The 23,481-nt window shown below is 47.0% G+C and overlaps 1 protein-coding gene across 1 annotated transcript; it reads left to right on the forward strand.

Annotated features, from left to right (window-relative positions):
• The first annotated feature begins 6,005 nt into the window (after nucleotides 1-6,005).
• Nucleotides 6,006-22,964, forward strand: UBE2QL1 (ubiquitin conjugating enzyme E2 QL1). Its single transcript, XM_084260334.1, has 2 exons — nucleotides 6,006-7,303; nucleotides 21,591-22,964. Exons 1-2 carry the CDS (start codon nucleotides 6,482-6,484, stop codon nucleotides 21,720-21,722), a joined length of 954 nt encoding a protein of 317 aa, XP_084116460.1. The 5' UTR covers nucleotides 6,006-6,481; the 3' UTR covers nucleotides 21,723-22,964.
• The last annotated feature ends 517 nt before the right edge of the window (nucleotides 22,965-23,481 follow it).

Consider the following 23,481-nt stretch of genomic DNA (forward strand, 5'->3'; position numbering starts at 1 on the left):
CTGGTATCGAGAAACGCAAAGCTAAAGCAAGTCTCCTACTATTGTGATGGCAACGGTGATGTTAAGATCTTAGGAAGAAGGAGGAAGAATTCGTTAGCCATACGTGCGTTGCCATTGACCTTTCTTGGGGCTGTGTGCTGTAAAGAGGAAAGTGAGAGGATATGGTGAGATTTAAGGGAACATGAAGAGAAAGGATTGACTGGATGTAAAGCAAAGGTGTTTAGCAGGCATCAAAGGTGGAGTGTGTTGTTCTGGGATTCAAACATGATCTTATTAACATCTTATACAAAGGTACTAATACTTCCCCATCTTTACTACAAGTACCTCACTGAGTGCCATCTCCAGTCACATCGGTCTTTTTTTTAAAGCTCCATCACCCTGGAAGCACATCCTTCTTATCCCACTACCAACACACTCCTCTTTATTTCACCCTTCTTTGTAGGCTTCCCCATATTCATGGAAAAATTCCTTGTGGTTGGCCCCTCAGCACATGACTTTGCACCTTCTACTACTGAACTTTATCCTGTCTCTGTACTGCAGGTGAGCAAGAGGCCTGTGATGCAGTTCTAAAACTTTAGGGGCCAAAAATTACATGATGGTAGCACAAAACATTTGAGACTAAATGACTGAAATTCCAGAGTTCTGCCTTCAAAGTTGGACTTGGTGGGTGTGACTGTGCCTCTGTGTTAACTTTGTGTTATTCACCCTGACATCCATCTGTTACTTGGGCAAGGCTTAGTGCCTTTGTCTAGCCGGGGGTTAATGCAGCACCCTCCTGAGGTGGTAGTAAGCTACATTGGTGTGTCCCTTTGGTGCTGTGCTCTGGTGCTGGAGTGCTGAGGCACTGCTTTCAGGTTGGGCACTAACTCGTGAAATAGGTCTGGCAGCAGCCCCCAGCTTCGTGTGGAGCAGACTGCAAGTGGTACTGGACATCTCTCAGGCTCTTCTTGGAGTAAACAGCCATCTGTTATTAGCTGGAGACACTGCAGAGAAGGAGATACCTGGGGCTCAGGTGTGTGTTGCTTGCCCCCAGTTAAAAGCAGGAGAGCTGTAAAGCCTCAGTGATGGCCCTGGTTCTCTGGTTACATGCAGAAGCCCAGAAATGTTCATGGTCTGAGAGCTTCTCAAAAGCTGTTGCTGTGATATAATGGCTATTCATTTACCTCATTTATCCATTTACCCAAGTATCCTTTGCATTTACCTGGGCTTATTGTGTCCGTGGAGGGGAGGCTACCTCAAGTATTTTGTTTGTCTAACTCAGTGAAAGAGATCAGAAATGCCAAATGGACTTGGGACACTGAGAGGGAAGTAATTCTGGAGGACATGTTACCTAACAGTAACAGAGGAGCTGCACGTGCACCTCCACAGGCTTTTACATTCCAGGAGTGAACGTTTTTGTGTCTTTTTTTTTTTTTCCATTCTTGATGTTTGTTGCTGGAAATGCCTTTCCTCTTGATATCCTTTTAAAAATAAGTGATGTTGTCACTTTGGAGGATGAAAGGAGGGAGGCAAGTAACGAATAGGTGCCCAGTGAGATTCTAGTAAGCACTGGGACAGCTTAGGCAATGGAGGGATTGACAAATAAATAGCCTGCTAGTTGAAAAAAATGTCTGTTTGCAGGTTTACAAAGAACTTGCTAAATTAAACTCCATTTGATTCTGGAAAGGAGGCTGTGTCCCATGCTACAAAAGAATTCAATGGTGCCTACCAAGCTGATTTAGGTAAATAACCCTTCTAGATCTCCAGGGGTAGAGGCTGGCTGAATCCTGAGTATATGAGCAGGACACATAAACACCAAGATTTTAATGCCACCTATAGTGATCTATCTGCAGAAGAAGGCAAAAAAGACCAGCAGAGGACAAATTATGCATTGAGAAGAATAAAATAAAATCTTTCCCAACTCCACTGGAAGCCCTGAGGCATGGAATTATTATAAGTATAATGCAAATTGACAGTGATCTAATATATTTTCTCACACATTTGGGGATACTGACACATCAGATGCCCAGGGACTCATAATATAAGCTTAATTGCCTATCTTCAGGCATTTTCCTATTCTACTGTGTTGTACAATTATGTCCATAAGCTTCTCGGGCTCCGTCCTACAAGACTGAAAGCTACTGCTTCCAGCACTCGGGAGAATATTCGAGCCCTTCGTGCATCAGATAGCTGGAAGCCTTTAGATTTCCAGTCCAAATGTATTCCAGATTACTCACTGTACAGCCATTTGATCATGTGATGAAGTTAATATCCCTCTCTGAAATTTACTTCTCAAATATATTTATAAAGCACTACCACACTCCTGTTCAGTCTTTGCTGTGCTGTACTAAACAAGATCTTCCAATTCTCCTAAGATGATGTGCATTTTGTTCCCCTAATCATCCTAGAAATGCTTCTTTGCATTTGCTCAATTAAAGTACCATTTTCTACCACACTCAGCCCTCTAAATTGTCCTGCATTTAAATGGACACAAACAATACATGCATCTGAGATTTCCACTGAGCCCCAGGTACCTCTTTTTTTTTCCCTGCAGGCTCAGTAAGAATGGGTAAATCCCTGGCCAATATTACCCTGCTGGAAAGAAAACCACCTTGCTGGTAGCCCCAAACACCACCAAATTGGTATTGCAACAAGAGGTCAGAGCTCTGAATCTCCAGCTAGTGACAGATGCCTCTCTACTGCAAGAGGAGTCTGATACGCCCGCCCCCATCTGCAGGCCTGCACATGAAGCGGAGGGACGGTGCTGGACCTGAGTTTCTAACGCTGACCTGCTTCACTCATCAGCGTACAATGGCTGAGCCTGGAAGCAGCTCTCCAGCTAAACATGGAGGAGAAATACCTGCCAGAGGTCAGTCTCTTTCTTATACTCAGGTGCCCTTTAACCTCCCTGATTCTGAAGTAATCGCATCACTCTAGGATGTCTTTACAACTATCAAGTGGATCAACCAGTCCTGCTCCAAGGCAAGGACAGGAGCGCCATGTCTAGTCCAGTTTGACTCCAGCACCTAGCAATCTGGTGAGAGTGCATCATGATGAATAGACACGTTTCTACCATGTGAGATACTAAGGAAGAAGAAATGATGAGGAATTCAGAAAGAGAGAGAGCAGATGAAACTTTTCCAGAGTCTTTTGTCAGTCAGTGAGTACATGGATAAGGACAGTTTAGATGATACAGGAAGCTGCTTTATTCCCTGTTTTCTCTCAAAGCCCTAAGCTTCCAGCCACCCACAGTCTATCCTGGACTAACCACCTAATTCCCTTGCTGATGAAGCCTGAGTAATAAAAAAGAGAGGAGTTCCCTACGTCGCTACAGCCTTTTTTTTACCCTGCAGACAGTATGGACACAGGTTGTACCAGATTTCACTACTTCCAGCACGAGTGGAGCAGTCCCCTGTCACAGCAGAACGCTGTTCGGCCAGGCACACCTATCACACCTTCCACACCGCTGAAACAGCATTCTCATCACTTCCATCATTAATCTCATACTGTTTTACCAAACAATGGCACAAGGCCATGGATGGGCTTCTTGGCTACCTTTGCAGAGACCTTGCTCTTTTTTATGGCTTCACTGCTGGGTAAGATACCTCAGCAGTTATTTGAGACAGGTAAATAACTTTCATCACGTTACACTTACGATAGCGGCTCCTGCTGCCGACTGTCACAGGCACACCACGCAGAGGCCTCGCAGAGACCTTTCATTGTAAAACATTAATGCAGCCAACACACAGGCTCGGGTTGCTAATTGGCAGTCTGGGTCAGTTCAGCATTATGTGCCCAACTGTCCTGTCTTGCACTAGATACTCAGCCAGGGGCAACCACCTTGTTCTGCACGACCGCCTTGCCAGGACTGAAACTGCAGCTGAATTCTCTGTGACTTCAGGCTTTTGCACCAGAGCAGGAGCAGCCTCCTCCTGATCTGTGCCACCATGTTTCTCTGTGCCTTGCTCCAGCTGCTAACAAGAGGAGCAGAAATTCTATGCCTTACCTTCTCCCCCTGCAAGTCCTGCTTGAGTCACATATCCCTCACAGCAGCGACTGCTACCTGCAAGCATCACACACCGGGAAGTATCTGTGTGCAGTCTGATTGCACTCCAGAACTTTCCCGGCTCCATGGGAGGGCCATCAGTAGCTCCAGGGATGGAGTGTGCTTGGCACTTCAAAAGGTTCCTAAGGGAAGGCTTGGACACGCTTTCCAGTATCCTATAAACTGGAGGTTCCTCATTTATTCAAACATGGTAGGCTGCAGGGAGCAGGAAGGTAGGAGAGGAACGTGAGACAGACAGAACATTTCCAAACCCTTGAGCCCATCCACCTCACATTCCCAAGGACTTCTGGCCCCCCAGCTCTCTTAGAGGTCTTTTCCAACCTTAAAGATTCTATGATCTACCTTCTGGGTCGGTTTGTAAAGCTTGGCAAAGAGACTACATTTCACGTTATCTAGTCTGACATAGACACCAGTCACTACTGATCACACCAGTCCTCTGTGATTCAGTCTAGGTGATCCTGCCTTGGCAGGGGGTTGGGCTAGATGATCTTTCAAGGTCCCTTCCAACCCCTAATGTTCTGTGGTTCTGTGAATGGTCACTTGCTGAATATGGAGCTGTTTGCAAAACCAAGCGCTTTAAGTAACAGGAAAAAGAAAGGAGGAAAAAAAAAATCAAAAGTGAACTGACCCCAACAGTTTTTTGGAAGCGAGTAATTCACCCGGTCTTTGATGAAGACATAATGTGCCCTGCAGAATGCTTTCAAAAAACCCAGACAGTTTTTCTTCTGGAGCTCTTTACAGAAGCTCAGCAGCCTTTTTCCAGCGTTGGCCACTCTTCAAATCCATGGAAGACAGTGTTTGCGGCCACTTGTGGTGAAGGGCATGTTTGGGAAAGGTTTAATGGAATACAGTGCTGCTATATGCACACACAGCCCAGTGCTTTACATCCTCTGCGCAGGAGATAGTCACACTTACAGCCTTGCCTTGCCCGATTCTCCAATCCAAGGAGGCACACACTGCGTTTTCTTTCCTTTTTTTCTTCCAGTCTCTGAAGGTAAAGAGGGATATGGGGGCAGAGACTTTGGGAATGGGCTTTTCCTTCCCATGCTACACGAAGTCCCAAGAGGAAGGATGTACTGGGTCTAGAGGGGAGCAGGAGTTAGAGGGAGGGATATGTGTGTCTGCTGTGCTGAAGGACCAAAGATTGTCGCATCACTACCAACACTGAACCAACCAACCAGCAGAAGAGCCACACACACAGGGATGTATGCACTCGTGTATTGCCCATTTCCCACAGGCTCATCTATCAGTTTCTGTCGGTATATACAGTATATACACGCGTGTGCATAGGTGGGTAGGTGCACGCACGCCTGATACACATACACAGGCGCATTTAAATGCAATTACGGCCTCATACACGGGCACACATCAGGCACTGAGCCCGGGCGGTGTGTGATTTCCCGGCCCTGTGAGCCACGACACGCCACACACCCGTGTCCCTGTGCCACCCCCCCGCGGGTCTTCTCCCGGGTGGCGGGTACCGGCGCGGCGCGGCCGCCCCTCGCCGCCGTCACCGCCCCCGGCCCGCCTCGCCGGCGAGCCCGCGCCCGTGCTGCCGCAGCGCGGGGCGGAGCGGAGCGGGACGGCGCGGCCGGGCGGCGGCGCTGCGGGAGGGGGCCCACCGCCTGCCGGCCGCCGCCCCGCCCCCGCCCCGCCGAGGCCCGCAGCGGCGGTGCCGCCAGGCGCGCAGGCAGCGCGGAGTGTGCGGGGCGGCAGGCGGGCGGCAGGGGCGCGCCGAGCGACCCCTCTTCCCCAACCTTCCCCCCCCCACGCCGGAGCGGACGGCACCAACAAAGGGCCGGAGCGCGCTCCGCCGCTGCGGGGGAGCGCGGAGGCAGGGGCTGCCGCTGCCGGCCTCTCCGCCTTCCCCCCCGCCCCCCTCCTCGGGGGGAGGCGCCCGGCGCGGCGCGGGGACCGGCCCGCCGGGGAGCTGCCGGGGATTGGCTCGGCCGGGTGCGAGCCGAAGGTGCCTGGGAGAAGCCATCCGCAGCGCAGGCGATTTCGCCCGCTGTGCGGGGGTTGGGGGCTTGGGCTTTCCTTTGCGGGTGGTTTGGGGTTTGTTTTTTTTTCTTCTTCCTTTTTCTTCTTTTCCTTGCCTTTTTCGCGGGATCATGGCCGTGGCAGCGGGGCCGTGATGTCCCCGGCAGCAGCCCCACTGCTGCAATGCTGCCTGCTGCAGCTCTAGCGAGGGGAGGCGGCGTTTGATCGGCGGCCGGTGGCCGCACATCCTCCCCGCGGCAGCGCCGCCGCCGCCGCCTTTCTCTCCCCGCCGCCTGCGCCCCGTGCGCCCAGACCGGCGGGAGAGGGGCCTCGCCGTCCGCCCAGCGCCGTCCCCTCTGCCCGCCAGCAGCAAATCCGCCGAGCCGGGCTTTAAATTAATAATAAAACCTCACCAACCCATAAAGGCGAGGGGGGGAGAGCAGAGCCGCGCACAACATGGCCACTCTGCTGCGGAAAATCGGGCTGATCCGGCTGCACAACCGGGACACGGAGGACCCCAAGCACCACCACCACCACCACCGCAGCAGCCAGCAGGGCTCCTCGCTCAGGGGCAGGGGCAACCAGAAGAACAGCAGCAACAAGCCGCAGCCGCAGGGCCCCCCCGGGGGTGGCGGCGGCGGCTGCAGCAGCAGCAGCAGCGAGAGCAGCCCCGGGGGCCACAAGAACAAGAAGCCGCCGGAGCTCGCCAAGCAGCCCCCGCAGCCGCGCTCGGGCAGCGGCAGGGAGAAGCCGCGGGAAGCGGCCAGGGAACCCGGCGCCGGTAAGGAGGCGGCGCAGCGGCCCGGCCCCGGTCCCGGCTCCGGGTCGGGGCCGGCGCCGCTGCTGCCGCTGCCGTCGGGGTCGGGGCCGCTGGCGCCCGCGGGCCGGCAGCAGCACTGCACGCAGGTGCGGACCCGGCGGCTGATGAAGGAGCTGCAGGACATCGCGCGGCTCAGCGACCGCTTCATTTCGGTGGAGCTGGTGGACGAGAGCCTCTTCGACTGGAACGTGAAGCTGCACCAGGTGGACAAGGACTCGGTGCTGTGGCAGGACATGAAGGAGACCAACACGGAGTACATCCTGCTCAACCTCACCTTCCCCGACAACTTCCCCTTCTCGCCGCCCTTCATGAGGGTGCTCAGCCCCCGCCTGGAGAACGGCTACGTCCTCGACGGCGGAGCCATCTGCATGGAGCTCCTCACTCCCCGCGGCTGGTCCAGCGCCTACACCGTGGAGGCCGTCATGAGGCAGTTTGCGGCCAGCTTGGTCAAGGGGCAGGTAGGGGGCCCGTGGGCGTGCGTGTGGTGGGGGAGTGTGTGTGTAGGCACATCAGTTTGGATGGGAACCCCAAAGCACAGCAGGGGTCAAGTCCTGCCTGTGGCTGACCTTGGCCAAGCCTGGGTGAGGGGTGTCCCCGGAGGACCTGGTGTCACTGGTGGGAAGGAAACGGGGACACACGTGTTTTGCTCTGGGGTCGCTTCTCAGGCAGGTACAGCAGAGGTACCGGGCAGCTCGGAGGAGCAAGATGCAAATGCATCCATCGTGTCCTCCTGTGCGGCTTTTGTCCCCGTGCTTGGCTCTCTGCCCGCTCCGTGTGGCATTGAGATGTCATGCGTGTTGCCCCCGAGGGTCACCTCCCTTTCCACAGAGTGAAAGCGGCTCTTCAGGCTCCAGTGGGGTTTGGGATTCAAGTCCTCCGCCTCCTGCCCTTCACCTCGTCGTCAGCCATGCTTGCTGGTCTCCTGTGTGAAGCACTGCCTCTGGCACGAGGTACAAGCCTCCGAGCTGCTGCCCTCGGGTCTTTGTCTGGTGCTGGCCTGCATATGGCATCCCTCGGCAGAGAAGAGGCCACCCCCGTGCTCCCTGGGTCAGGGCTTGATGCGTAGGGCAGAGGTGTGGTGTGGGGTCACACCAGGAATTGCTCCCTGAGCTGCCGGCAAAGTTGTGCCAGTTTAAAATCTCTCTGACCGAAAGGAACAAGTAATTTTGGGTATGTACTGCAGTTAGAGCAGCTGGATGGACCCTGACAGCTCCCCTCTCCGGAGGTGCCAGGTTCCCCTGGCAGAGGATCTCACCAAACTGAATCAATGCGGTTTATGCTTTCTTTTTCTTTCTCTCCTACAGAATTTGCTTAGAAGGGAAGTATTTCATATTCATATTGCCTGTGAAACTCACAGCCAGTCCTTCCTTATGGTTATTATAGTGGGCAATATACACATGGCTGTGGCAGCGTGATTTTTCCTGTTGACTTCATGAACGCCCTTGAACCCAGGGGACACGCGCAGCTCCCCGTCTGTCAGTAAATGATGCTGAGCATACTTTTTAAATTTGTATCTCGGCAAAGACAGGGGGAAAGTGTAAATAATAACATATTTTTCATTTGCTTAAAAATGAGGTTCCTCCTGTTTGCCTCTGTGGAGCTGCTTGCATGAGCAGAAGGCTTGGTTTCTCTTAAGACTGAAAACTAATTTTATATAACAGGCTCTTCTGTAAGTGGCTTTTTACCTGTTTGATTTGGGCCTACTTCTCCTTTTTTTACCCACATAGCATTTTTATCCGCACTTCAATTGAAAGGTCAAGTTTCCTAGGTCACCTTGGGATATATAAAAAAGATCTACCAGAAAAAAAAAAGAGCTTTAATTTACATGGAGCCTGGGGTATCTTCAAGTTGTGTAGCTACTCTTATGGCATTTTGCTATTTGTTAATCCATATCTTTCTACAGAGATCATAGTTCTCTTTTTTTTTTTTTTTAAGCAGGGGTTTAGAAGGACCATGCTAAACTATCTAATTTCTTTTTACCAGTTCAGTATCTTTCTGCAGTATTGAATGTGGAATGTAAACTGGTTAAGTTAAGGTTTACTGGGATCATGAAGTGGCTTAGCGAAGGACTAGATTATTAGTAATAAATATTAAGCTATATAATCTCATAATTTTCTTCCCTAGATCACTGAGGAGATTCCCAAAAGTAGTCATAATTTCTCATAACTGAGGATTTTTACGTATACATCATTAATAAACACATCTAAAGTGCAAGAGTTTCAGTAATGCTCTTCCAGAAGTTTAAGAAGTTCATTTATAAAAAAAAAGAGAATGCACATGGGGCAGAATAAAAGGCTGAAATAAACTGCTGCCAGAAACTAAGTAGTTAAATAGGTTTGTAACATGCCTGTTTCAAAGTCTAGGGACATGCCTTTGGAGCGGAAATGTTGATAGGTAATACTGACAATAAATTTAATTTCTGGGTTACAGAGGTGTAGCCTGTGATGGGTTGGCAGCCTGTCATCATAGCCAGGCTCTGTGTCATGGGATCCACGTTTCTGTTATCGCACTCCCCTCGTTATGTAATCTCGACTCCATTGCATAATAGGGCTCAAAATACGACAGGCGCTCCCCTATCCCCGTTTCATTTTTCATTGTACAGGTAATCTACTTTTGACTCTTTTTTTTTTTTTAATATAAATTAGAGCCACAGAAGCACTGAGAGCCAAAGCGCTGCATTTCCCTGAGCTGTGGGGTTGGGTTTTGGGTAACTCTTGCCATGCTGTGGGTCAGCTCGGTGCCTGCAGGGAGCCGTCCTCAACAAATAGCCATGGCCTGCGCCAGGTTAATCGATTAATTCCTATAAGCAGCCTGCACCCTGCTGTAGTGTGAAACGCTCATCGTGCTTGCTATTAAACAGAAAGGCTGGAAGGGCAAGGTCTGTTCTCCACTGGCTCGCAACAACCCCGCGATAGCAAATGGCGGCAGCCATGAGGCCTAGCGGGAGGTGGGATGCCGCCAGCACCGGTGGGTAAAAATGGGGCCTTCCAGAGAAGTGTCACTTCACTGGTTCGCCGCGCCATGATTTAGCGTGCAGGCCTGAATACTGGAGCCCGTGACGCATCCGAAAGCACGCCTCGCCGTCGCGGGCGCTGGCGTGAGTAGGCAGGACTGAGCTGCCTTCCTCCTGTTGGTAATTCGAGTGATAAAGCCGAGGTGACTGACTTCATTCAACGTTTCTCATCGGTCCCGTTTTGCCGTGCGAACTGTAACGCTGCTGTTCTCTGCTGGCTCGTGGAAGAGAACTGCAGCGCTCCGTGGTGTGCTGTTTTGTCGGAGCTAATGGTAACCTATGAGCATATAGAGCCTTCTCTTTTCTTTTTTGATGAAGTGATGAGAAAGATGACAAAACTAACACCAAAAACGCATTTTTGGGCAGTCAAGGTTCTTGACGAATTCAGATTTTGGGTTTTTTTTTTATGGATTCACAGACCTTTTTAGCAGGGTGAAAGAAAAATTGAGAGAAATCATGCTGACGTCTCACAGGTGGCACATGTGACTCAGGAGTTACGTCAGTGAGGAGACTTTAACGTGCCACGCAGAAATTACAAGGTAGCACATCTCCACCACTTTTCAACACTGCCCTTGTATGCAGGGATATCTGGGTCCAGGTCCCCAAACCTAAGCGTGTCTCCCAAGGGCTGGATTTTAAAACAGTTTTAAAGCTGTTTCTCCTGATTTCACCAAGCAGGAACGAAACACCTCAGGTGACCTTGCTTGAGGGATGTCCTACTTTATGGGATGCATACTGCTGCTTCCTATCACGAATCTTGTGTAGCATTTTTAGATTTTTTTTTCTTCTGGAAAAAAAAAATGTTTAAAATGGAAGAGAGAAAATTTCTGTTTGAATGAAATAATTCAACAGTCCCAAATTGTGCTGATTCTTTTTTCTTTTTTTTTTTTTTAGCCAATTTTCATGGGGGAAAAAAATTAATTAACAAACAAGTTGGGGTTTGTTTGGTTGGATGCTTCAGCTCTTCAGCTGAGAAAAATCAATTATTCACACAGCTCCAGTCAGTATCTTGAGGGGAATTCTCAGTACATCAAAGGCCTAAGTCTCTTTATCTGTCTGGGATCCAGAACCTTATTTTAAAGAAACCTTGCTGTTGTCCTTAACTCAACTGTAGCCTTGGTGTGAAGGGGATGACTTTGTACTCGCTTCCTGCATAGTTAGCTGCTCACTGGCTCCCATCATCAGGGCTGGAAGCTTGGCCCTGCCCAACCTGTGAACTGGAAGCTGAGAGCTGCTGTGGCTGGAGCTGGGGTGTCAGCCAAGGAGGTGGGACGATGCTAAAAAAAAAGCATTTAAATACCAGTTGGTTGTTGTCCTGGAGGCAACTGTTTGACATGCCTGCCTAGGCAGAGCCTCTCATATCTGTCTGTCTCTATCCAGGCTGTGATAGTGGCTGGTTGAGCTTTACCCCTCCTTAGCAGCACCCTTTAAAAGAGTTTAATGATAATTTAAGAGAGCGATTGAAAAATGTGTCTGTTGCTCTCTGCTTCCTGATGACAGTGCCGTTGTCACGATAATATTAATAACTGATGGAAGGAAGGGAGAACAGTGCGGGTTGTAGGAGAGTGATGAGTCAGCAGGAGGTTCATTGTGGCTCTCCTTTGAAAACATGGTAGATGTTACGGTCCCACATGAAAAGGGGACCACTTTTTCTGTCCAAAAGTGGAAGAGGACTTTGTGTCCTCTACTAGATGCAGTTTTTTTCTCACTGAAGAGTGATGATTTCATGCTGGTTTGGAGGAAGTCTAAGAGAAGACAAGGCTATGTCTGCTGATGTCCAAATAATGCATCAGGAATTATTTATTTTTGAGAATGAATAACATAGCTGTACTTGTTGCCTTGAGGACTTTGGGCTTAGGTTTGTGGTAGTGTTGACTAGTAGCAGCCTTGTCCTCCTTTTTGAGCGTCCCTTGTTTTCTGTCTGTGGAGGATGGGGACAGGACTGCCAGCAAAAGGCAGCTCTCAGGTAACTGTCAACTCTGCAGATTATGTCGTGGAAGAGTTCTTTGTTTCGAGGAAAATACTCCCTTATTCTTCCAGTGAATAGAAGGAGCATAAAAAATTTTGTAAGGGCATACTAAAATAGGAATGGGGAACCCCTAGTTTCAAATATTCTTACTGTGGTGGCCTTTTTATTAAAAAATAAAATTTTATTTTTAATTAAGATTTCATTTTCTATAGGAAAATTTCCTGAATCCAAATAAAAGTTGTTGCTATGCAGTGCTTCCATCTCTCCTAATACTATAAATACCTCACTGGTATCCCATTAGTTTGCTTCAGGAGGTAGGTGCCTTGCATGACCATTGAAGTGATGTGTCTTTCCATTTAAAAAAAAAAATAAAGAGTATCCCAGCTGACTTCTGCCAGATTGAAACAGGAGAAGTAGGCTTTTTAAATGAAAAACAGATACAGAAGGTAGCAGTTAATCATAGTCTAAATGACTCCCTCTTCATCCTTTCAAACAAAAGTACGAGTGAGCAGATAGCAGATGGGACTTGCATGGTGTCCAGGAGGTCAGCAGACTCCAGGTCTTTCAAATACATTCAGCAGAAATTAATTGCAAATCCCTGGATTTTCATACTCCAGATGCTGGGTTGCAGGACTGTAACCATGAATAAATCAGCTAATCTCAAAGGCTGCAGAACTGTGTAGAGAACACAGCGGTGTCTGAATTATTTGGAGCCATTGTATCATATTAGGGCTTTAAAAAAAAATAAAGAAAAAAAGAAAAAGCTTGCTTTTTGCCTTTGATTAGTTGCCTGAGCAAATGATGTCAGTTATCATCAAGGGAAGAAATGTTGCTTTAGGTCCACGGTTGAAAAACACATTGACTCCTATGCGAAAATGTATTATGGGGCTGGTTCCCCATGAAAAGGTATTAAAAGCTGGGCCGAAGAGGTAACAAAGAGTGTTGTTTACAGAGGAAAATCAGATGTATCTGCCTTCTAGGATTTCTCTTTTCATTGCAATGGTGAAATCTAGGATTTTCAAGGCGAAGTTTAAGTGGGAGCATAGATATATTTGCTGTGTTGAGGTGCTGGGATTGATGAATGGGCTGGAAAAAAACATTGTTCAAGTGTACTCTGATATATTGCTGTTCTGACTATCCGCTATTGTTATGCAAATATATTCTACTTGAGAGGAATGAAGACACAGGGATCCCAACTCACTGAAGTAGGAGGCTGTTTTAATTCTTTTAAAAAGCAGGGGGAACGTAATCTCCATTTTACCCCTTCAAAGCATAAAAAGGAAACTGTTAAAATACTTTCAGCTATCATCCTTAGTGTTAAAATAGTCATCAAGCTAGTCAAATTGCCACACTGAAACAAACCACTTAGTTTAAAGCATGCTTTTATGGCAGGTAGAACTAATTCTTCCTGGCAATATTTGGCTCATCTCCTAAATAAGAATTTAAATGATGTGCTTCTTTGGATCATAAGAAAATGGAATTTGCTCAAAAGAGCGAGATTCTTCCCTGAATTATAAAAGAGGTCCTCATTTTTTTTCAGTGGAAGTGTTCCGATCCAGAGAAGGGGTGTAGCATTCGGGTGTTCTGTCAGATGCTTTATTGAAGAATTGTACTTTTTTTTCTCAGATGCAGAAAGAGAAGGAGGAGCAGCCTGAATTACCCGCTTTCTATTGTGAGGAAGATTTACTCTTCCTTATACAGGCTAGTCTTGAGAATATGCAGATTTCCTAGGTCTCCACAATGGTCAAGGATTTCCACGCATGACCAGAGACTTCCAGACCCAAGATTTGTAACTCCACAGCGATTCTGGTCCTCAGTGTTGCGGGAGTCTTTGCTGCCAGGCGTGATCCGAGGCACATCCCTCGAGTGGGCATCTGCTTTCCCAACGTGGGACGCTGGTTCAGTAATGTAATATTGGCTGCGTTTCTTTTCCCTGTCTAAGCTCCTTCGGGCTGATGAGAGACAGGGAAGATCTCCCCTTTTCCTTGGCGTATTCAGTCATTCACACGCAGTTGCCAGTTTACAAATTATTTCTCCTGTAGCTGTCAGAAAAGGTAACGCTGACATCAGGCACGAAGGGAGACGGGAAGATGGAAGGATTGCCAGGTGCAATTACTCCGTGGTTAAACAGGGAGAACTTCAGGGGCTGCGGCGATTATGCTGTCTGAAAGGCTCGGAATATATGTTAAATTCCATGTACGCAGGATCCACTCGTCTCGCTGGTAAATAGAATACCGGTTTTCTGTTGAATATCCTGTTTTCTGAGAGTGTGTGGCTTGGGGCTTTAGTCCTGCTCCACAGAGTCGTTTCTGGAGGGTGCTGAGCACTCCACAGCACTGGTCTTTTAAACTCCGTCTGGAAACGGGGGCAACTGGGTGGATCCTGGAAGTTTCAGGGTGAGTCCTGTGGGAAGGTGATGGCACTGTTACCTAACCCAGCTGACAGTGAAACAACCCAAGCTGGTGCTTGGAAAAGCATTAAAAAAAACCCCAAAATAGGTGTGCTTTGTTGAAAATGAATTTGCAGTACTTGTTGTTCTGCATGAAACAGATTAGCGGGCTTAAAACATTCAGGTGATTCCTCTCTGAAGCAGCATCAAGGTGCCGGGTCTGATTTGCCCCCTTTCAGTCAGAAAACGGACCGAGGAGCGTGTGTGTCCTCAGCCTTGTGGGGCAGGGAGGTGCCTGCCTCGCGCACGTGCGGAGTTTGTCCTTGGGAAATGCCTTCTTACCTGCTTCCTGATTTTGTGGGTGTCAATAAAATTGATTCATTAAATCCTCTTCTGCCTGGGCTCTCCAGAACCCCCGTGACTTCTGTGGTCAGTCCTTGGTAGAGTTACCTGTCGGTCACAATCCCGAAGACGAGCACAAAATAAACCCGAGGAAGAGGCAGTGAGCAGCCTGCGTTCTGAAATGGCCTGGAGCTCAGATGCTTCTCATAGCCAGGCTTTAGGAGCTGCAGAATGACTTGATAATGTCTCCTGTTTGTTACTTTGGGTTACAAACTGTAACAAACCTTCAGCTGCTGTACAGGGCTTGTTTCCATCATGTATGTCCCGAAGAAACCCTAAAACATCACAAAGCAGAGGAATTTGATGTTACTGCTTTTTAAAAAAATTGTTAATTTCTGTAAATGTCAAATTTTCTATAACTTTGACAATATTATTCCTAATAAAACATTGAAGTGTTCTGTAATTACTTGGCGGGGGAGCAGGATGTTTCTCAGAGCACTTAAGCTGAGGAGAGGTGATCTGAGTTTAGCTTCCAGGTTTTGCCACTGACCGCTGGTGCGGTCATGGGCAAGTCATAAAACTTCACTATGTTCCTCTTTCCTGCCGGTAAAGTACAGATACCTTCTTTCCAAAGGTTATTTGAGGATACATACCGAAAGCACTCAGAACTGGGGCCTCTATGAGTAAATGTCTGTGTGCATCAGTAGGAAACATAGTGAAGAGACTGACATATTTGCATAAAGAGCAGGGGAAAAGGCGCAGCATTGGCTTGTGACTCTAATCTCACCAAATTTGGTCTTAACTCAAGTAGTTAACTCTTAACTACTTAACTCTTAACTACCCGAGATAGTATGCTTTTTCTTCTTGGTTTTGGGGTGGTTTTTTTAAGTATGGTGAAACTTTGGGAAATGTGTTGTCTGGTCTGTAGCTCCTTCAACTTTAGGACCTGTTGTAAGGGATGGTTTCCTTTGCTTTGGTTGGGTTTACACCCATGGCTTGGGTGACTTCAGGTTCCTGATGTGGAGGACCTGTGGGCTGATGCGAAGAGGGGGCTAGGAGCCTTTCCATCTGGACTTGTCCTTAGTAGCTCTGCTGATGCCTGATTCCACAGAGGGGTGGTCCGGGGAGTTTGGCTGAGAAAAGGACCATTTGTCATCAAGCATCCATTTGACATCAGGAGAACAGGGACCATCTCTTTTGATGGAAGCTGATGATGCTGTGAGATGGCCCCTTCACCCCTGGAGGTGCTAGAGGCGCCTTCCAAGAGTGTGGTCAGCTGTCAGCGTTTTCTTTTGCCAATGCAGTTTGTCCCACCTGTGAAATGCAGGAAGGGAGGTTCTCAACCCTCATCTGTACTGAAGTCTGCTGCTGAGGCTGTGCTGTCTTTAGGGAAAGGTGGGGGAGAGCAGCACGGTGCTCTGCAGCTGTTGAACAGGGATCAGGGCTGTAAGTGTTCCTATCGATTAAGAGCTACTTGCACCAGGCGGCACGCGGGCAAGTGAGCATTAATTACTCAGCTGGAACTCAGCTTTCTTTCTCCTGGACAAAGAACAGCCACGTTCCCAGAAGGAACAATTTATAGGATGCTTTAAAACCGGAGCTTGCTGAGTTTTCAGTTGTTTGCATGGATTATTCTTAAAAAGGAGACCAAAAAAGGTGGGAAAATGCTGCTTCAGAAACTGCACGTTTGCAGGAAAACACCCCGGATTTTGTTTCACTTTTGCTGCAACATCAACGGTATTTGTCTGCATCATTTTCAGTACTGCTGTACTTCAGCTATAGCTAATAATTATATGTAGTGTAGTATAAAGTGAGTGCAGGTTTTGAGACGTGATTAACTGTGCCACATCGGTATATAAAGGAAAAAACCCCAAACCATGTAATTGTGAGGAGAGACTGACTACATTGCACTCTAGCAGTGATGTGACACGTTGCAGTCACTGCATGGCAGTACCTCACTTCATTGCTCTACTTTTGAATGCTCCTGTAAAGCCAGTGGAAATATCTTTCTCTGAAAACTTGTTTAAATACTGTAGAATAAGACCAGTTCAGGCTTAAGCATTGTATTCCTCTGTCACTTACCAGAAAAGATTGTATCTTTGCATAGTGTGGCAGTGTGAACAGGTGAGGCCCAAAGCCTTTAGTCACTGGCACATACATGGAATATGTTACGTCCTGGAGACTCATAGTGTCCTCCAGCGCATAGAAAAATCCACAAGTTCTGCATCATCACTGGAAAAGCCTGGGACAACAGATGTGGAAAATGGGCATATCCTCATGGGTCTCCTCCCTGTCCTCAGAGGGAGCACCACAGATGCAGTGTGTGGCATGGTGACTTCCTACCGTCTCTTGTGTGCCTCGCTAAACCTTTGCTTGTTTTCCATCTCCAGACGGTTCTCTGGAAGTGGGTAACTAGAGCCTGCTGTAGACATCCTGTAGGATTCTGTGAGCCCATGAAAGCCCAAGCCACCGTTACATAGTCCTGTCTTTCCAGGTGGTACCAGAAGTGATGCAGCACGTAGGCACACATGATGCAGTGTGCTATCTCAAAACCGTTGGGTTTGGGTATGGGAGCTGCTGTAGTTGGTTTGATGAGAGAGAGGAGTCCTGTAATCGCTGCCAAAGAAACCCCCTTGAGGCCATCTGCGTTTGGAAATACCAGAAGAAATGTGGGGACTGTTTTTCCATGACACATGGGCCAGATGTGGGCAGATCCACAGTTGTAGTGGGATTGCAGGGCTGAAGAGCTTCAGGCTTCATATTTGCTATCTCTGCATAGGACTTAACTCTGTCTTTGGACCACCTTGTGATGTGGTGGTGTTGGGGCAGAAAAGACAAGTCACGTTGCTGGTAACGAAACTGAGGGACTTCAGAGAGCTACTAGCTGCTGAGTATTTCTGAGGTTGAGCTTCAGCATCACACAGTCTTCTCACATGCTGATGTCTTTATGCTTGTGGAGAAACATGGTGGGAGTCTACTGTGGCGTCATTGAGGAATAGAAAAGCTTCCAGGTTTGCCCACGCTGGCCTGTGTGCCACACCCCGTGTGAGATCTGTCTCTGCTGAACGGGGCAGGAGGGGAGTGTTCCTTAGGCACGGCCAGGGTCCCGAGGAGGCTCCCTGTGGCACACTCTGCTCCAGGAGGACTTTCTCTCAGCCGTTATCAGGGTTACAGACCCTTAGCAGCAGCTTGTTCAAACTCGATACTTTGGGCAAAGAGTAGGTGAGCGACGTGCAGTTGCGCGTGGTGCCGCGCAGTCGAGGCGCGGTCGGAGCGCGAGTGAGGCAGGCATCTGAGCGTGTCCCCTTGCGTTTCAGCCTGGCTCTGTAAGCCAGTTGGATGCTGTGGCACTACTTTCACCTTTCATATGTTTCTAGCTTGTTAAAATTACATCTTGGTAAGTACACGAAGTCACAGCAGATGGCAAAATCTGAAATGTTCTCTGCAACTTTTAATTTTAATTAGGTTTTCGGCTGCCCCTTTACGAAAAGCGCTCTCTGAGTGTCTGCAAGTATTGGAAGTATTTTAAGTAACCTCCTGGTGTGACTTCTCAGAGCTAAAGTTGACATTAATATTTTTATTAAAGGCTTTCTTGGGTTTTCTCTGTTCGTTTTAATCTTCTGTGGGAGGTTTTGATCTCATTCAGATGCCGGTTAGGTACCTTTCCTTGATCTGGTGCAGGACACTGCAAAGGATCTGTATTCCTTACCACAGCAGGAGCGAGGGGTGTGGTTTAGAGACTGGTCTGAATGCAGTTTGTGTGCAGTTGAGCTACGGCCAGCGCTGTGTTTGCACGCTGTACCTGCCACATTTATCTCATTTACAGAATGCAACAGCTCACAGTCTCCTGACTTGAGTTAAAATCACTGCATGTCTAAGTAGCTGTCTGAAAATAAACTCTAGTCAGAGCTGGTAACGGTGCCTGTTCAAAGTTTGGGTCTTTCTTTTATAGTTGTGTGCAAAATGATGGGTTGCTTGGTTTGGGTTTTTTTTTTTTTTAGTTAAACTTGGCAGAGTTTTGTGGGAATGGCAAAAAGCTAAAAATCATTAGGACAGTCAACTGTGTTGAATGAAATTCCACCCTTCTTTCTTCTTACCTCTGGTGTACGTGAGGCACCGAAAAGGGAAACTGTCGGTCCTCAAGGTTAAATTTTATCCGAATTATAAACACCTGGCAGGATATTGGTTAATAAGAGATCGTGCTGACCACACCACCCGTAGTCTCTGTATAAATACATGAAACTCATGGGCTACAGTGGGGTAGTGTGTGCTGGGGTTTGGTGATGCGATTTGCATACAACCTTGAGGATACCTGAGTATGTTTTAGAAGTGTCTTTAATGATCCTTTACATTAATAGCAAAGAAGTAGGAGAATAAGCTCGAGGAACGATGCGCATTTCATCTCCTATAGCTCCAGTGACATTTTAGAAGATGTGGTGATACTCACTGCATTACTGCAGCAGCAAAGAATTCTTACTTCCCTTGTTTGGAAGCAGTAAGTAGCTGACATGGAACATGAGCAATAGCTGTGCTCAATGCAGAGATCCTGCCTCTAGGTAGGGATTGGTGTTCATACTTGATACATTGATAAAACTGGGGAAGGCATAGATCATGCTGTCAAAATGCCATGCATGCAATTCAGAAAGGTATCAAAGCCTTAAATGATAAAAAAAAAGTCATGTTTATAAGGCAAGAGGTGACAAATGGACTCCTGATGGAGGGGCAGAGTAAATTCTTATTTACTTTCCAAAGTATTTAATGCGTGAGATTTTGAGGACAGCATTTCCAGTGCTTTATCTTTTCCTGTGTTTCTCAAAGTATGCTTCCAACAGGAGCTCAGATCAGGAAGAAAATACAAAACATGTTTTGTAACAAGAAAAATGCTCCTGCAGGGTATGTAAGATAATTGGTCAGTAAGTTTTGTTTAAATGTTGCTCGGTTGTATATAATTATTTCTTTTGTCAAAGCTAAAAAGAAACATTTTCTAACAAAATTTATTAGCAGGGTTAATAAATGGAGTACCCTTCAGATCATCCTTATTTGGGAGATACTCATTACCAAATTTGGATGGGGATGGGGAAGGTGTCTTGCTGTTTAGTCCACCAAGGGGTATTTAAAGATGAAGTATGTTGCTAGTCTGTAAATGGCAACTGGGGAGAAAGGGAAGGAAAAGCATTGAAAGGTAAAATAGCTATTTTTGCGAAAACCAAATGGGTATAAATTGGCTGTGAATAAATCGAGGTGGGAATTAGAGCCCGTTCCTAATCTTTAGTTAAGGTTGGCTCTGCAAGAGAAGTCAAGCTGCACAGAGAAATGACTTATTAAAACTCAAGCAGGCAATGGCTTTTTTATCTCATGTGTCCACAGTTTTGTTATAATAAGAGCGACGCTGAACACAAAAGTGTGTCTCTGCAATGTCGTGACAGCTTTCTAGAACAAAATGATTTGCCCACACTGCAGAGTTCTAGTCTGTAAAAATAACTTTGAATCTCTAAGGACAGAGTTTGGGGGCTTGTGTGGGTTTTTTCTTCCATTTTTTTCCCCCTTGATACACCTGATTTTTTTCTCAGTATTATTTGTTACATGCAATTCCGAACAACTATTTCCAGATTAAATTCCAATAAAACACAGGAGGTAAAGGATGCAGCCTGATGCATCATTTTGAGCAAAAGAACGGGAAACAATGAGAACATACTAACTTGGTTCTTGATAATTGTAACAATGTGATGTGGTATCTGCTCATCAAACAGCATTTAATCTAAAAAGGGCTTTTAGTGCAGTCTATCAAACAGTTATTAATGTGATTAGACTTGGGACTTTAATAAACTTCTATTTTGTGACAAATCCAATAGGCATAAATACTTTAAAGAGTATTATTGCCAGAATAAATCTGTAGCTATATTCCTTTCTCCTGTCTCTGTTAGTTGGTAATTGATATGGATCAGTGTGAAAAATAAGGTAAGCTATTAACAATTCAGTAAACACCTCTCTTGCCAAACAAGGATTTGATATTATATGGTGCCATGCCTCTAGATGTAATATTAAATTTCAAGGTAATAAAGGTGCTGTATGTTTAAATGTGTATATTTTAATTTGTTATCAAACTTGTCATGGAAGCGTAATAAATCAGGTTATTTTTGTTTAATGTAGGCTGGAAGCAAGTTGGTTTGTGGTGCTCCCACCTTTAAGAAATGCCAGAGCTATTAGTTTCTCACAGGCAGGGCGTGGGGGGTGAGATACAGGCAACCCTGAGACGCAGCAGGCAGAAACGTTCTCCATAGTCATCGGCTCCCTGAGACTCACACCTCAGACTGTAGTACACGCGTGGCATGAAAATCAGTTTGAAACCTCTTTCTGCCTCTCCAGCCCCGAGCTGGTACTTTAGCACAGGTTGCAACAGCCTCTGCTGCCTGACACCTTCTCCATACACAGCCACCTGCCCTGGGGGACCATGAAGGGCTTGGGGGTGCTGGGGAACCCCTTCCTCTCCTGTGGCTGAAAAGGGCTGTGGGGAGACGCTCACAAAACCCACCAGTCCCCAGGAGCCTGTGGGAACCCCATGCCAAGGTGCCCTCTCCAAGGTGTGCTCCTTGCAGTCCGTCTGCTTAGGGCTGCACCCCTGACCCTGCGGGGTGGGCACGAGGGTCTGCATGCCAAAGGCTGTGTGCTGGAGCTCCCTTTGTCGGTTCGCGGGGGTCCCCACGCAGCGGAGAGGGCGGCGAGCCGTGCGGCACTGGCTGCGGCACGCCGGGCAGCGCGCCAGCGTGGCGGCTCGCTGGGGAGAAACAGCCTGACAGATGTCTTGTTCTTTTTTTTTAAATTTTATTTTATTTTAATATTTTTTAACTTTGCCAGATACTGTTTTTCATCGTCCCTAATAACGCGTTTGCCCGCTCCGGTTTGGGAACTGGGGTTTCTGGGGTGCAGAAGGGAATGCCTCGTGGCCGGCCTGACGCGTTGGAAAGTGGGGCTGTGGTTTCCAGCTGCCTGTTCCCGTGGTTAATGAAGGTTTTCTTCTCTTGTTTGGTGCAGGGCCGTATCTGCAGAAAAGCTGGCAAATCAAAAAAGTCGTTCAGTCGGAAGGAAGCTGAAGCAACGTTTAAGAGTTTGGTGAAGACCCATGAAAAATATGGGTGGGTCACCCCGCCCGTCTCTGATGGCTGATGTTAGCAACCTGCACTTGACAAAATTGCTGAACAAAAGTACTGTGACATCTCCTCAGTGCTGTACGCCGCCCATCCTTTTCTACTTCAGCTTCAGTTACATACCATGAATGTCAAGGAGACATCTAAGTTATTTATGAACAGATGTGTTTACAGAGGGGGAGAGAGAGAGAGAGAGAGAGAGAGAAAGAGAAAAAAAAAGCTGTGTAGGATTATATTTCAAGACTGGAGAATGGCCATCATTGAAGTCACTTGAGCGGATGCTGAGATTGCGTCATTTGCCCCCATACAGCCCACATTGTCTTCAGCTTCTTTCCATGACAGCAGCACCAAACAGCAGTACTGGAAAGTCTATCCATTGCTGCTCAGTTCATTTAAATGTAAATGAAACAGTTAATATTTAATAGGGAAGCAGTGCATTGCAGGTACATGTTTGCTGTGCTGTTTATCTTTGTCTCCTAGCAGGTCAACATAACTTGAAGATTTGTCTTTATGTGGAACTGTGGTCTGCTGTGACTAAATTTAGACCTCATTTGTGCTCTATATATGACCTTTAATTCATAAATGAAACCAGAATTAAAACGCTGAAAGGTCCTAGTGTTGAAAAGTGGAATCACCCAACCGGTTACAATGTGCTATCTATGCTGATATTGTGATGTGCTGTGCAGAAATAAACCAGTGCGGTTAGCTGAAGGTTAGGTGGTTTTTTTGAACACATCCACGCCAGGGCTTGCAGTGGTTGGTGGTAGCAGAACCATTCTTATCCTGCCGGTACCTTCTGCAGTAGCATGTGGCCTGTCAGTTCTTCAAAACAGCAAAACAAATGAATGGAAACGGACAAAGCAACCTTAAAAAAAAATCTGCTTAATTTTAAAAGGATATGCCAGTAACAGAGTGAAAATTTTCAAGGCAAATGGAACATGGTTTGTAAGATGGATTTGCATGACTGGAATTTTCTTTTTTATTTTCACTCAATAGACATTGTATGTACTTAGAGCCCAGTATCTGAGAAAACCCACCGATGTATATAAATGTCCTATTATTTAATCATTAAGATTTAAGTTTTTCTGGTAAACAATTTGGAAAACAAAAAAAAAACCCCAAACAAACACAACAACTTTTTAAGGGACTCCATAAAAGCTGAAGGTAATGTTTAGAATCATATAAGAAAAGCATTAAACAATGTGGATTCCGAATGGAAAATGGTATTGGACACGTGCTGAATAAAATCACCAGTATCGTTTCTGTTGCCTCGGGAATTCAATCATTTTGGCCAACCTTTGTATTCAGAGTGGCAGGCTGTCATTTCTAGTGTGAAATTCTAGGCCCTTCGTAGCTATGTCTGCTGTGATGACATTCGAGTCAGAAGCAGAACAGTATCAATTGTAGGACGTAATTTGGAGGGGGGCAGAGGGTCTGTGTTTGAAAACACTTTCCATTCTATGATCTACACAAGACTGGATCAAAATGTTTGACCTCTTTATGTTTGTATTGCAGCAACTCTGGACGCTGTACAGTGGGGTTTGGGGTTTGATTTAAAGCTACACATGGTGAAGAAGTACAAAGAGTTGTGAAGGGCAAAGGAGTCTGACCACAGGCAGAGAAGCAGCATGGCAGATACTTGGGCATAAACACTGGTGGGTTTATAAATGCTTTGGGGTTGTAGCTGTTTGCAGCCAGAGAGAGAGGAAAAATAATCAAAGCCTTCACCAGAATGGTTGCACAGGTCAGAGCCCCTCGGTTTTGCGGACGCGGCTGGC

This window comes from Gallinula chloropus (genome assembly GCF_964237585.1).
Source record: "Gallinula chloropus genome assembly, chromosome: 2".
NCBI classification, from domain to species: Eukaryota; Metazoa; Chordata; class Aves; order Gruiformes; family Rallidae; genus Gallinula; species Gallinula chloropus.

What these genes read in the sequence shown, in the direction of transcription:
- UBE2QL1 (XM_084260334.1), top strand. Translation starts at nt 6,482, where the DNA reads ATGGCCACTCTGCTGCGGAAAATCGGGCTGATCCGGCTGCACAACCGG. An exon ending in CCAGCTTGGTCAAGGGGCAG is followed by an intron (nt 7,304 to 21,590) that starts GTAGGGGGCCCG and finishes TGTTTGGTGCAG; the next exon opens with GGCCGTATCTGCAGAAAAGC.